General features: G+C 58.3%; 2 protein-coding genes across 4 annotated transcripts in view; both read left to right on the top strand.

The window, feature by feature from the left end:
- The first annotated feature begins 108 nt into the window (after positions 1-108).
- On the top strand, positions 109-4,678 carry SLC23A3 (solute carrier family 23 member 3). The gene is made up of 12 exons (XM_040070138.2): positions 109-219; positions 486-646; positions 1,144-1,238; positions 1,568-1,641; positions 1,938-2,119; positions 2,273-2,396; positions 2,711-2,858; positions 2,938-3,191; positions 3,387-3,492; positions 3,567-3,734; positions 3,937-4,032; positions 4,210-4,678. Exons 1-12 carry the CDS (start codon positions 112-114, stop codon positions 4,539-4,541), a joined length of 1,848 nt encoding a protein of 615 aa, XP_039926072.1. The 5' UTR covers positions 109-111; the 3' UTR covers positions 4,542-4,678.
- Positions 4,679-5,850: 1,172 nt separating this feature from the next.
- Positions 5,851-13,511, top strand: part of NHEJ1 (non-homologous end joining factor 1) — a 44,129-nt gene continuing 36,468 nt past the window's right edge. For 2 of the 3 annotated variants that reach the window (XM_040069766.2, XM_040069769.2), the window contains exons 1-5: positions 5,851-6,148; positions 6,728-6,913; positions 7,767-7,976; positions 10,692-10,830; positions 12,270-12,328. In XM_040069766.2, the coding sequence (XP_039925700.1) occupies positions 6,728-6,913; positions 7,767-7,976; positions 10,692-10,830; positions 12,270-12,328 (594 nt within the window). In that variant the 5' untranslated portion in view covers positions 5,851-6,148. Of the gene's footprint in view, positions 6,149-6,442; positions 6,614-6,727; positions 6,914-7,766; positions 7,977-10,691; positions 10,831-12,269; positions 12,329-13,511 lie in introns of those variants that run through there. The other variant, XM_040069767.1, reaches the window with a different exon arrangement.

The following is a 13,511-nucleotide window of genomic DNA, read 5'->3' as shown; positions in this document are numbered from 1 at the left end:
CCTGCAGAAGGTGGAAGTTCAGCCTGTGAGGATTTGTGAGGAGCTCTTGGGGGTGGGAGCTTCCCCACCCTCTGCACTGAAAACTCAGAACAGTGTGGGGAAGGCAGCAGCATGAATGGGGGCCGTGGCAGAGCACCTGGAGCTGGGAGCCCCATGCTCACATCCTGCTCCTCCCAGAATATATGCTCCTGGATGGTGAACTGCTGCTTAACTCTTCAGGTAAGGTGGGACCATGGTGAGCAGCCAGAGAGATGGGATGATGAGGAGAGGGCCGGGATCCTCTCAGATTGCAGGGCAGGGGCTGCACCCTGCCAGGCAAAGGGTGTGTAGGGCTCTGGTCAGCGTGCTGGGAGGGGAGTGGGCAGTAGTGAGTGCTGCCCAGGTGGTGTCAGTGGTCATTGCCCCTGTCAGGGGGACTGGGCATGGAGAGCTGCAACTCTGGGTGCTGCAAGGAGTTGTGACTGCTCCATCTCTTCCCTGCACAGCACCTGGCTGTGCAGAGCTCCCTGCTCTGCATCTTCTACCTCCTCCTGCTGCCCACCCTGCCCCAGGAGCCACCTCATGCCCAGACCACCAGCAAGCTGCTGGCACAAAGCCTCTTCGTCTGCGGCATCTCCACAGTACTGCAGACCACCCTGGGGAGCCGGTGAGCAAGGGGGGTGAAGGGGGAGCAGCTGTCACCAGGAGGAGGGTGATGCTATGGCAGGGCACGTCTCTTGCCTCATAGGATGTAGGAAGATGCTGGAAGTGGGAAGGGGCACAAGGAAAACTTCTTTGTGCTGCATCTCTGCACAGTTGTCACAGATGCCCCCCTCCCCCCCCTTACACATACCTCTAGAATAACTGCTGTGCTTTCCCTCTAGCTCCTCAGTGCCTTGCTCCAACATCACACACTGCTCCTTCAGACCATCCCATGCCTGTGCTGCCCACACAGGCTGGGTATGGGATTTGGCAAAGCTTCTGACCTCTGCATCCATTCCATGTACTAGGGCACATGTAGAGTATGGGGTAACCTCCTGCCACTTTGGGGTTCTTATCTGCTTCCCTTCCCACCCCTGTTCCTCTGGCAGCCTGGGCTTTTTGGAGCAGCCCTGTTCCCTTCCATGTCCTTCCTCCCTAATGTGTCGTCGTCCCCTTCCTCAGGTTGCCACTGGTTCAAATCCCATCCTTTGAGTACTTGGTCCCTGCCATGGTGCTGAGCTCCCACCTGTCCCGCAGTGCCAGCACAGACAGGAATGGTAAGCACAGCCCTGGAGCCTGTGTCCCTTAGGGCCTGGACCATGCTGGTGCCAGGGGAATGGAATGATGAGGTGCCTGGTGAGGGGAGTAGGGATGAGGGGTAGCAAGGGGTCCTGCCTGCTGGCCCTTCTGGTGATGGTGCACAGCACCCTATTCACTCCTCAGTGCACTTGCAATGTATCTTGTCACTTCCCCAGGACTTACGGGGATGGGGATGCTGGCACACTTCCCCTTCTGCAGCCAGCAGCCCCCTTACTGCATCCTCCTGGATGCAGCTACAGGAGCCCAGGATCCACATGTATCAGACCCTTCCAAAATTCCCTTCCAGGCACAGCCATGGCCAGTACGTGCCTCGTACCTCATTGCAGAGACACAGAGAGCTGGGCTGACTCACTGCAAGAGGTGGGTGCTCCTATGCTGGAATGGGGGTCCCTATCCTGCTCCATCAGCTTTCCTCTTGTCAGCCACATCCCTGTACCCACAGTCTCTTTTCCTGGGATTTGCCATGAAGAGAGGTACGAAGGCAATGGGGATCCTGATGCATGTCCATGTATATGTTTCTCTGTGCTTGGGGTGAGCGGAGCATGTGAAACAAGCACTTCACAACAACTGCTGGGGCAGCGGGAATGTGGCCAAGGGAAGATGTTGGACTGCTTTCCATGTATCCTGCCCCACAGGCCCATCCTTTCCTCTTTCAGATCTCTGGAGCAGTGCTGATCTCTGGGCTGATTCAGCTGATGTTTGGAGTGTCTGGTGTGTGCGGGTGGGCAGCGCGGCATTGCGGGCCCATGGTCCTGGCCCCCAGCCTCTCCATCATCGGCCTGTCTGCATACAAGGAAGCTGCCTTCTTCTGCTCCACTAACTGGGGTGTAGCACTGCTGTATGTGAGCCCAGGGACTGTACCGATGGGTGGCTCCTGGGGCTTTCTTTCACCAGCACAAGAGGGATGGGGCACCCTTGCAGTGCATGGTGCACATTTGGGGCCCCATCACTGACTGTGATGCTGTGTGGTGACCTGTGCTCACTCTCCTAGGCTCATGCTCCTTGCTGTCACCTTCTCCCAACACCTGCGGTCCTGCCGCCTGCCCTTCTGTGCCTGGCCTCGTGCTCGGGAGGGCTCCACAGAATATTCAGTTCCCACCCTGCGCACATTCTCGGTATTGTGGTTTGTCTGTTGTCTTCACTGTCACCAGGCTTCTCTCTCCAAGCCTGGCTCTTTGTTGTGGGGTTAGGTAAGACCTGGAGCACAGGCAGGGATGAAAAGCTCTGCTACAGCTCCCAGAACATGGATGCTTCTGGGGAAGTGCTGGGGACCTCGGGTGTTGGAGCAAAACAGCTTGGGATGCTTCCTGCAGGGGTAAGGGGAGATGTGGAATGACTCCTTGGGAGATGTAACAGGACAAATATGGTGTACTGGCCAGGGCAGGAAGGGAGGAGGGTCCCCTGCTGAGGGTCCCCTTTTGCCTTCCAGGTACTGCTCCCATTTGCTGGTGTCTGCAGTGTCTGTGCCATCCTCAGCTACTTCCGCATTCCCTGGGAATCACTGGATGTGGCCATGGCACAGTTGTCCTGGGCCAACAGCACCTTCAATGCCCCTTGGATCCACATCCCCTCTGCAGGTGGGGGGCAGCAGGGCTGAGTGCAGCCATCACATCTGGACAGGATTTCTATCACCTGTCCCTTTTCCCTCCGCTGCAGGAGAGTGGAGGTGGCCGCTGTTCACCCCCCGGGCGCTGGCAGTGGGCATCGCCATGGCCATCGGCTGCAGCATGAACTCTGTGGGCTGCTACGTGCTGTGTGGGAGGCTGCTGCGAGTCCCCCGGCTACCCCCTCATGCCTGTAACCGAGGGCTTTGCATGGAAGGGCTGGGCAGCCTCCTGGCGGGACTGCTGGGCACCCCGGGCGGCACGGCCTCCAGCATTGCAAACACCTGCGCCACCGGCCTCACGCAGGTATGCCAAAGCAGGGGGAAATGGGTTGGCAAGGGATGGGGAAGCAGTTGAGCAGGTGTGCAGGGACTTGAAATTGCCAGGCTGTAACCAAGCCAGTGCTGGGAAAGGCAAGTGTGTGTATCAGAATGGGGCGGGAGACAGCAGGGACAGAACAGATGCTACCCATCCTCACTTTCCCGCTCTTACTTCTGCCAGGCTGGCTCTCGCCTCTCAGTGCAAATAAGTGGCCTGGTGTGCATGGTGCTGGGCATGTCCCCGAGGCTGGCAGGGCTCCTCACCCACATCCCACTGGCAGTCCACGGTGGGTACCCTGCCCTGCCCCTTGCTGCGGCACCTGCAGCCTGCCTGGCACTGCCTGACTCCTGCCCCTCGCAGGAGGGGTGCTTTGTGTAACCTACGCCGTGGCTGTGGGCACGGGGATCTCCTACTTCCAGTACACAGACATTGACTCGGGGAGGAACATCTTCATTGTTGGCTTTGCCATGTTCATGGCACTGTTGGTACCGCGGTGGTTCAGCACGGCGCTGGCTCCCCTGGCCACAGGTATGAGGGATGTTCCCCAGGCAAGGCAAGACCTTGAGACTCATAGCATGGTGACCACACATTTCCAGTGCTCTGGAAGGCTTGGTCAGTTCATGGTAACAGGCAGCTACCTCTTCAGTCCCTGATTCTGCTATGGCTGCTCATACCCCTTTCCCCTGACTGGGCTGGGATCTCCTGGCTGATTCTGGCATTGTCCCTGCAGGCTGGGTGCCACTGGACCTCCTCTTCCTCTCCCTGCTTATGGCCCCTGTCTTCTTAACTGGCTTCTTGTCATTTTTTCTGGAGAACACGGTCTCAGGTGAGAGGCTGTTCTAGGTGCTCTGCATCTACCCTGCTCTGAGGACTGGATATGTCCATGGAGAAAACCACCGGCTCTGCCTCCAGGGAGTCCTACAGGGGCTGGTGCTGTGTGGGCTAGGCGGATGCACCTAGGAGGAAGGGACTCCTATTTCACTGCCTACCTCTCTGCTTGCAGGAACACTGGAAGAACGAGGGCTGCTTTCTGAGCAGCCATGGAAAGCCAGAGCTGGTGACTGTCACCTCCATGGACAGAGAGGGGAAGCCAGTCAAGCATATAAGCTTCCCACTGGGCTAGGGAGGCTGCTGCCGTCTTCCTGCAAAGCCTTCCCATGCTGCTTCCTCTGCCCGAGGAGTGAGGAAGAGGAGGAGGGCAGCTGTGCCACCGAAGAGGGGACTGCTGCCCCAGGGGAAGGGACACACCTACTCCCCAAACTCAGCTCTGGGGAGCTGCAGGCAGCAATAAGGCCAAGCCAGACAGACATGCCTGCATGGCACACTGTGGCCTGACCCTGTCATCTGGGGGCTCATGTGAAAACAGGGCTGTGCCCTCAAGGCAACTCGTGAGCCACTTTGCTCCTCATTTCTGAAGTCCTCGAGGAATGGAGGAACCTGAGCTTCTACCCCCCTAATACAATCCTAATTTCCCTGCTTGAGAGTGAGATATAAAAACCTTCAACCAACTTTGCCTTTTCCAGAGGTTTTCTTTCTGGACGTGATTTACCTAGGTAAACCAATGCTCTGGCACTCCAGGATGCTCCAGGCTCGGGGTGCTCAGTTTTCCAAACAATCAACACCCTTCCACCTACAGTCAGACAGTCCCAGTAATGCTCACCATATAAATACCCCCTAGGCATTGCTCTTGTGACTACACTAGCCAATAGTGAATTTCCCTGGAGAAGAACATCCCCCTCCACCTGGTCCCAAGGTGAAACACTCAAAGGTGGATAAAGGGTGGGAGGGATGAGTTTGCACTGTGTGTGCAGGTCCCCTGGTGTGAGCTTTCTTTCCTCAGCTCTCTGAGACCCCCACAGCTGTACACAGCAGTGTAATGCACAGCTCAGCCTCATCCAACCAGCACCCCCACCTGACCCTAAATTTTAGCTGTGCCCAAAGTCTAACTGGGCACCCCAAACCTGATCATGCAACCTAGTCTTGCCTACTCCCCTGCTCCCTGATGCCCTCTCAGGCTGCGAACCCTGTGCCATGACCACAATCCCCTGGCACTGCCCTGGGAGGTGACTGCAGCCTGCATGCTGGGGAGAGGGGTGAGTGGAGGGGTGCATGCAAGGAGTGGGAATGGGACACTCGGGGGCAGTGCAGCGGGAGCAGTTTGTGGACCAAGCCTGGATGGCCTCAATGCATGGTGTGCTGGTGGGGGATCACAGTCAGAGAATGGGTGATGAGGTTTGGAAATCAGTGCCCGGGGTAAGGGTGGACTTAGGTGTGGAGGGAACTGGGGCTGTGTGGTGTGCTGAACGGGCACAATGCTGCTCTGAGCCACCTTGCGAGCCCAGTGCCCAGGCATGGGGACAGAGGCACCAGCAGCCCCAGCTATGCAGGGCTCACTGTGGTGCAGCAGCCGAGTCCCCGCACACCCTGGGAGAGCAGAGGCGCGGGTGCGTGCCCTGGCCGTGCCTGCCCCGGCACCCTGGGGCTCACTAATGAACCTGGGGCCAAGGAACAGGAGGAGCTTCCCGCAGCCGCTGCCTCTCCGGCTGTACTGGGCTCCGTACCCAGCTGGGCACTTGCGCCAGAACGTTTCGATCCAAGCGCAAGCGCAGAATAAAATCCCAAGGCATTCCGGTCCCCATCGGCATCTTGGCGAGGCACCTCCTGCGGCGACCGCGGACGCTCTGGAGGGACACGCCAGCTCGGTTCGCTGTCCTTTTGAGCAGGCAAAGGAACACCAGCGTCTTCCGGGAGGCTCTGCGGAAGGCACGGCAGGCCCCGGAGCGCAGGGACCCGCACATCCCGGCGTGCCCCGGCCCCGCATGCCGCGGAAGAGAGCAGCATGCCGGGAGCCGTAGTCTGCGCTCGCCTCCGGCCCGGCGCCGCTCGCCGCTCGCCAGCCCGTGCCTCTGAATCCTCCGGCCGCCTAGTCCTCCTGCCCTCGGGTAACGCTGCGGCTCCGCAGAGCCCCAGGCCTGCGGGCACCCCGCGGTCGCCGGGTCCCCGAGTGTTTTGGGAGGCGTGGAGCCCGTCGTAGGGAGGAGCGGGAAGCAGCAGCAGCCGGCTGCCGGCACTGTGCCGGTGTCACCGCAGGCAGGGCTCGCGTGGAGCGCAAGGATGGGATGTCCCGGCAGGAGCAGGGTGCAGCACCCTGCCACCCGCCCGCTGTCGGCGGGGCAGCCTGAATGTTAATTTAAGTGTAGGTGTTTCGCCGTGCTAACGCCAGCAAGCAGCGGGTAACCCGAGCAGGCAGCAGTTCCGCTGCCGTGCGCCTGCCGCTGGGTCTGGGGTGCTCATTGTGAGCTGCGGCAGGACCTGCCCTGCAGAAAGCTCCCAAAACACACGCTCCGGCTCTGCTGCTTGCATGTGTGACCAGAGCTGCCCGAGTGTCCTCACTTCCATGCTGTCAGGTGGGACTGCATCATAAATGGGTCAGCTGGGACTGACTGTCCCTGTGAGGCCACCCCAGGGACCAGGTCTTCCTGGGCTGGGGTTGAGGCAGAGACCTGGTTGCTCTCTTGCAGATGGAGGGCTCTGAGGAGCTGGAAAGCAGCCTCCTGACCCAGCCCTGGGCTTCTGTTCGCTTTGGAGAGTCCACTTTTCTCGCAAAAGTGTGCTTCAGGAATACTGGCTATATTCTGCTGATCTCTGACCTCAGCAGTGTTTGGTACGAGAGTGCAGATGCCGAGGCTGTGGGACAAAGGTCCAAGGTGAGTGTCTCAAAAGGTCAGAAGCCTCCTTTTCTCCTCCCAGCAGCTGACATACCAGCATAAATTGCTTGGTGACACAATGGCTGTTGGGTCTGACCGGGCTCGGGTGCAAATGCCCAACCAGAGAACTCCCTGTGTGGCTTTGCCCAAGCCCTGTCACTCCACTTGGTCAAACACCCTTTTCCTGGGAGAGTGGGCCACACTATTTAGTATGCCTGGGGCAGCCAGGTGGGTCTGCATACAGAGGCTGGCACAGTCTCTTCACTTGTGGGCTGGATGGGCAGCTGATTTCCCCAGGGTCAGTGTACTAAAGAGGAGCTTGAAACAAGGCTGCCTTCTACTCATGACAGAGAGATTCTGTTCCCATTCATAGCTAGTACAGTCTCTCGTGTCAGCTTGGCCCCCAAAAATACATGGAGCTGTGCCTCATCTCCTCAGCCCATGTTCCCAGGTCCTCATGTGCCATTGGAGTGGCATGTCCCTGTGTCACATAATGCTGAGTGGCTGGTGGCAGGAGGGGTGGGCAGATGGCTGCAGCCATCCCCCAGCTCTGGCAGGTTGTCCTGCTGTTGGCTCTCAGCCAGGCTATGGTGCTTGTGGTGGCATGCAGAACAGATGTGCTAGTGCAGACTGTTGCACCCTGCCCATCCTGGACTGGCAGAATAGGGGAGTCTTCCCAGCATAGCTGGCTTGGGACAGTCAGTGAGGAATGTCATGTCAGAGAGCTGTAAGCCAAGGCCCAGGGATGGCTTTTTGTGTGGAACATGCAGTAGTTTGACTCCCTTGGTGCTGGGATTTCTGCTGTTTTTTTCCCCAGTGCTGTGCTGTGCCCCCTAACCTTGCCTTTTCCCAGGAGCTGAACAAGCGGCTGACGGTTCACGTGTCCTCCTTCCTGAACCACTTGTGCAACCTGATGTGCCCCTTGCTGGCAGGGCAGCCAGGTGCCACCACCGCCTTCTCCTGCCACCACTCTCCCAGTGGCCTCAGGCTGCACGTGAAAAGCGAGCTGTCAGGACTGCCCTTCTACTGGGACTTCCACTGCTGCCCTGCTCCCTTGGAGATGGTGAGTGAAGCTGCAGAGAGTTCAGGGAGGGGAGTGGCCAAAATTAAGGATTGTCTCATTACTCATAGAGGCTTTTGAGTCTTGAGCCACACTGGTTCTGCCTTCTGCCTCTTCCAATGCTTACTGTCCCCATTTCTTCCCTTTGAGGCTTTGGTTTGTGCTATGCAGTGACAGAGGGATGGCTCAGTACATGCTGCTGCTGGGGCATGAGTGAAATATCCTCGTGAGAGCCCATCTGGAGTTGCGCATCCAAACATGGGGTGCTTGGCACAAGATAAACATTGATGTGTTAGAGGAGAGCCCCAAAGGTGATAAGAGGGCTGGAGCTTGTCTCCTACAAAGGCAGGTTGCGAAACATGGGATTGTTTGGCATGGAGAAGAGAAGGTTCCTGAAGAGACTTCATTGCAGCCTTCCAGTACTTGAAGAGGGCTTATTAAAAAGAGAGAGAACAGCTTTTTACATGGGCAGATAGTGATAGGACAAGGAGAAATGTTTTTTAACTGAAAGAGGAGACCTTTAGATTAGCTGCTGGGAAAAAAAATCTTCATTATGCGGGTGATGAGGCACTGGAACAGGTTGCCCAGAGAAGTTGTGGATGTTCCATTCCTGAAAGTGTTCAAGACCCGGTTGGATGGGGCTTTGGGCAACCTGATCTAGTGACTTATATTGAAAGTCCCTTCCAAATCCTACCTTTCTATAATTCTATGTCCTCTCTGGGGTGATGCCCTGCCAGCGCTCTGTAGAGCAGAGTGATGCTGTTCTCTTTAGGAGCAAGCCACGAAGCAGGGCGCAGGGCGGCGGCTACCCCCGGATGACCCGCAGGGGGAATTACAGCAGAGTCTCCCGGCTTTTATGGGTTTGCTCTTTCGCGGGGCTGCCCGGCGTGTTGCTTTTCCGGAGGCGGCCCCTCGGCCGGACCCCTGCCGGTGGGGCAGCGCTGCGGCCGGGGTTCCCCGCGGGGCCCTGCGGCCCTGCGCGCACCAGAGGGCGCCCGGCGCCCGCGAACCGCCCGGCGGAGCCCGGCCCGGCCCGGCCCCGCGGGCCCCGCTGCCGGCCAGGGGGGGCAGCGCCCCACGGCCCCGCGAACCGCCCGGCGGAGCCCGGCCCGGCCCCGCGGCCCCGCTGCCGGCGGGGGGCAGCGCCCCACGGCCCCGCGAACCGCCCGGCGGAGCCCGGCCCGGCCCGGCCCCGCGCCCCGCTGCCGGCCAGGGGGGGCAGCGCCCCACGGCCCCGCGAACCGCCCGGCGGAGCCCGGCCCGGCCCCGCGGCCCCGCTGCCGGCGGGGGGCAGCGCCCCACGGCCCCGCGAACCGCCCGGCGGAGCCCGGCCCGGCCCGGCCCCGCGGCCCCGCTGCCGGCCAGGGGGGGCAGCGCCCCACGGCCCCGCGAACCGCCGGCTCCCGCTGCCGGCCGCGTTTCCTCTGCCCCCGAACGGCTGCGCTTGGGCACCGCGCGGGTAGAGCCGGGCTCCCCAGCTGCTGCGGGGGCTGTGCTCACCGTCAGGGTTGGACTGGGGAGCGAGTAATCGGGGTCGTGGCTTGGCTTGCCCCAGGAACTCGTTCCTCCTCGGGCAAGACGAGCAGAGGCTGAGCTGAGGAGGTGCAAGGCTCCTATTCCCAGCTGCTCCTCTACTTTATCTTGGTCACAAGCTGGATGTCTGCAAGACACCACGGAGGTGGGAAGCAGCTGGGGTCCTGAGTGTGGCTGGTGTGGGTGCAGCAATGGGGACCAACTCTGCCCCAGCCAGGGGCAGAGGGGCTTGAGGAAGGCATAAAGCCTGCCTGGCTTGGCCCATCCCGCCTCTGCTGCAGGTGGTGCACTCCAAGTGCTCCAGTGGGTGATGGCCATCGCCTCTGGGCTCATATCTGGGGGTAGGCAAAGCACAGAGCCCACTGTGGGCTTGCCATAGGAGTGAGAATGCTTCCGGATCAATGTTGGGTTTGCTGTCCTCTCACCCATGGGCTCAGCCTGGCCTCAGAAACAAGGGGCATGATAGGTTGGGGGATCTCAAATACCCTTCCAGAGGCTGAAGGAGGTGATAGGAGAGAGGCTGCTTCATGTGCCGGCTGGGCCAGGGTGGCCAAGATGGGCTCCAAGACAGGGGACATGCCCAGGGCTCTATGTGGGGCTTGTGTGTGTGTACGCTTAGAGGGTGGGCTGCAGTGGAGAGCATGCACAAGTCATGCATGTTGGGATCTGTTTTGCTTTTGATCTTACCTCCCTGGGAGTGTCTCTCCTGTTCATTAGCCCACAGTGTGACACCTTGGGTCTTTCTGGTTTTTCACCTGGCTGTGCCCACTTCCTGCATAGGAGCATGCCATGAGGTATGCAGAGCCACGGGCAGGGGCTGTGTGGCACATGGGGGCTCGCTGTTTCCTGTTGCACCCCAGGTGATAGGTGGAGCATTGTCCATCCCGGCACTCTGTTTCCATGGGCTCTACCACCTAAGCACTCCCCTGCTACAGCTCCCAGCTGTGAAAGGATGGGGCTGGGATGGAGGGATGCATCCCACAGCATCTGCCCTGCCTTCTCCCAGCTCACATCTTTTGACCATTTCCCACTGGGTGAGATGTGGGGTATTTTGTGGAGCCCTGTGCAACCTGGGCTGCAGCTCTTGCTAGGACCTTGCTGACTGCCCTGCTTTGACCACTCTGTGGACAGCTGTATGCCTCCCTAGACCTGGACCTTTCCCAGAGTGTCCCTCCTCCATTGTAGGTGTCCCGTCACCTCGTGCGGCCCCTGATTCAGATGAGCCTGGCACTGCAGCGCCAGGTAGAGGAGCTGGTTTCCCTGCTGCTCCAGAAGGATGCTGAGATTGAAGATTACAGGGAGAGCGGGGCCACTCTCAGCAGAGGTGAGGAGGGATGCCAGGGGCAGGGATCGAGTTTCCTCCTTAACACTGTGCTGGCGTGCTTTGCTCCCTCTGGCTATTACCCAGCCAGGCTTGTGTTTCATGTTTAGCTGAGCCAGCAGCACAACAGTAGCCAGAAGGCTGGGAGCAGCCTCTGGGGAGAGCTGGGGGAGGAACAGCCCTTGACCGATGGCTGTGGAAGTTGAGGAGTCGCCAGGGGATCTCCACTACTCTGAGAGCACCTGGCCGGTCCCCAGGAGCCAGTGAGGATGCCAGCAAGGGCTGGCCCTGCAGTGGTGTCAGGCTCCCTTCCCAAGTGCAGGAGCTCACCGAGTGCTTGGAGAGCAACCAGGGGCTCCTGGTTCTCCCAAACGTGGGAAGTGCAGCTGTGCTCCAGCTCCCAGCCCACTTTGCCATTGGGGTGATGGACACACAGGAGCCCCCTTGGGTAGGACATGGGTCAGGACCTGCTGGGGGAGACACTTTGGGGGGTGGTTTGTTCCCCACCTGTAGAGGTTGGCTGGGCGCTGTTTTTCGGGTCATCCCTTGCTACTGCCGTGCTTTGTCCTGCTGCCACAGGTGATACCTGCACTTCTGCAGGAAGCTTATGCCCTGAGCTTGCAGGGACTAGTGGGGGTCAGCCCAGGCTTGTGTGTCACGTCCAGGAAGATACTGTGGCCCAGACCCTGTCCCATGACTGGTGCCCCATCACAGGAGCCTGGATCTGCCCTGTAGGTGCATTGGCCAGCTGCACTTCCCTCTCTCCTGCTGCATGTGATCTCTGCAGGGCTTGGAGCAGCCTGGACAACCTGTCGTGGGTCCAGGGACTGATGCTGGTGAGCAGCTGGCCTCTCTCTGTCCCTTACTTGGTGCAGGGCAGAAAGCTGGGAGGAAGCATTGCACCCTAGTGGCTGAGCAAATCCAGCCAGCTGCTTCTCCAGACCACATCTTAGCAACAATGTGGAAAAACGAGTGTTTTGGACAAGGTGCAGGGCAGGATAAAACTGTCCCTGTCCTGCAAGAGGAGGACACAGGCTGGCTCACACCTTCAGATGAGCAGCTGGGCAAGCAGTGCCCTGTCCCACAGACTCAGACAGCTTGTTCCAGCTGGGAATGGTGTTGAGCATGTCCTGCCACTGTTCCCTACTCCTCAATGAGGAAGCACTAGGACAAGTGTGGATGGACCATTGCCTCTGCCTGGCTGCTGTGTGCATCAGCAAGCTCAGCCATGTTTTTCCAACTCCCTTGTGGTCCTTGCACCTTCTGCTAACCAGGTGGTGTGTCCCTAGTCTAAGAGGCCTGCTGTTGTTTCCTGCTAATTCTGGAAAGAGCATGCTGGAGCTTTTCCCCTGCAGCATCCTCAACCCATGGTCAGGGAAAGGGGAAGCTGGGGTGGGAAGTCTGGCCAAACCTGCCCAGGCTGATCCCTCTCTACCTTGCAGACCGCCTGCGGACAAAGCCCTTCCAGGAGGAGACATTTCAGCAGAACTTCATGGCTGAGGTAAGGAGTGGTGCAAGTCCTCTCTCCTTCGCCAAAGGGCTGGCTGGGAGCTCTAATCAACAGCTGCAGTATGAGGTCTGCCCGGCAGGATGGGAGCACTGATGGGGATAGCTAGACTTGCCTAAAGACAGGTCATGCCCTCTAGCTCTCCCATGGTCCTCTTTGTGTCCTTGCATGTCATTTCTAGGGCTAGCAGAGCTGGGAACATGCTGGACATGGCTGGATGGGAACTGCCTGGTTGCTGGGAGCTGCCAGAGGCGTGAGCCAGGCTGCTCCGCAGGAGTGTGCCATCACTGGGGGCATATTCACCTGATTCCCACACTTGCTCTGGACCTAAACATTGCTGCTGGTGGCAGGCAGGGATCAGGTGAATGAAGAGACGCCATCTCCTTTTAGTTCACCTGTTGCTTTTAGAGGTGACTTTGCAATGACACATTGTGGGGACAAGAGCTTTTCAGCGTATTGTCCATGCTCTGCCTATCGCTGTCCCCTTGGCATACTCAGCTCTAAAATCAGACATGTGCTTTGGAGACGTGTACCTTTTGCATTACTGGAAATCATCACAGAAGCACTAAAATGATTCAAACTGATGTGTCAAGGTAAGAAATGCTTGATGCCCATTGATGCAGAAGGATTCAGATCGCTTCTGAGTGTTCCTGTGCTTGCTGTGAAGGCACAGGGGTGGGGTGCAGTGGTACCTGCTGGGGACCAGGGAGTCATCCAGGGTGCCAGTGGTATCACATGGGCTTTGGAAGGATGCTACTTTATGAGATGAGATGATGTTCCTATGCAGCCAACAATACATGATCTGCAGAGTTTCTAAAAATTAGAGATGATTCCTCTTTTATATGCGAGACATTTCATCCAGTGCAGGCAACTTTTATTTCCTCTGGATTATGAAGGATAGATACAAATTCACTGCTGGACTGCAACTTGAAGGTTGCCTAGGGACCAGTGATCATGACCAGATTATATTCACCCTGGGCACAGAAAGGACATTCCTAAGCAGTAATTTATATCCTTCATGCCATGAAAGAGCTAATTTCCCAAAGCAGGGGAAAAATTATGAGTGAAATCAGCTCAGAGGAAACATTTAGATAGAAAAATGTGAATGAAAATGGTGAGCTCTTTCAGAAGAATTTCAGAAGCCGCAAAAAGCCACAATTCCACAATCAAGAAAGAG

This window comes from Hirundo rustica, chromosome 7 (genome assembly GCF_015227805.2).
Source record: "Hirundo rustica isolate bHirRus1 chromosome 7, bHirRus1.pri.v3, whole genome shotgun sequence".
NCBI lineage: Eukaryota > Metazoa > Chordata > Aves > Passeriformes > Hirundinidae > Hirundo > Hirundo rustica.
This window is presented reverse-complemented; position numbering and strand designations above follow the sequence as displayed.

Bases quoted from the DNA above. Each gene is read 5' to 3' on its own strand.
- SLC23A3 (XM_040070138.2), top strand. From the start codon at position 112: ATGAATGGGGGCCGTGGCAGAGCACCTGGAGCTGGGAGCCCCATGCTC. The intron at 3,192-3,386 runs GTATGCCAAAGC...TACTTCTGCCAG, and splicing joins GCGCCACCGGCCTCACGCAG to GCTGGCTCTCGCCTCTCAGT. The intron at 3,493-3,566 runs GTGGGTACCCTG...TGCCCCTCGCAG, and splicing joins CATCCCACTGGCAGTCCACG to GAGGGGTGCTTTGTGTAACC.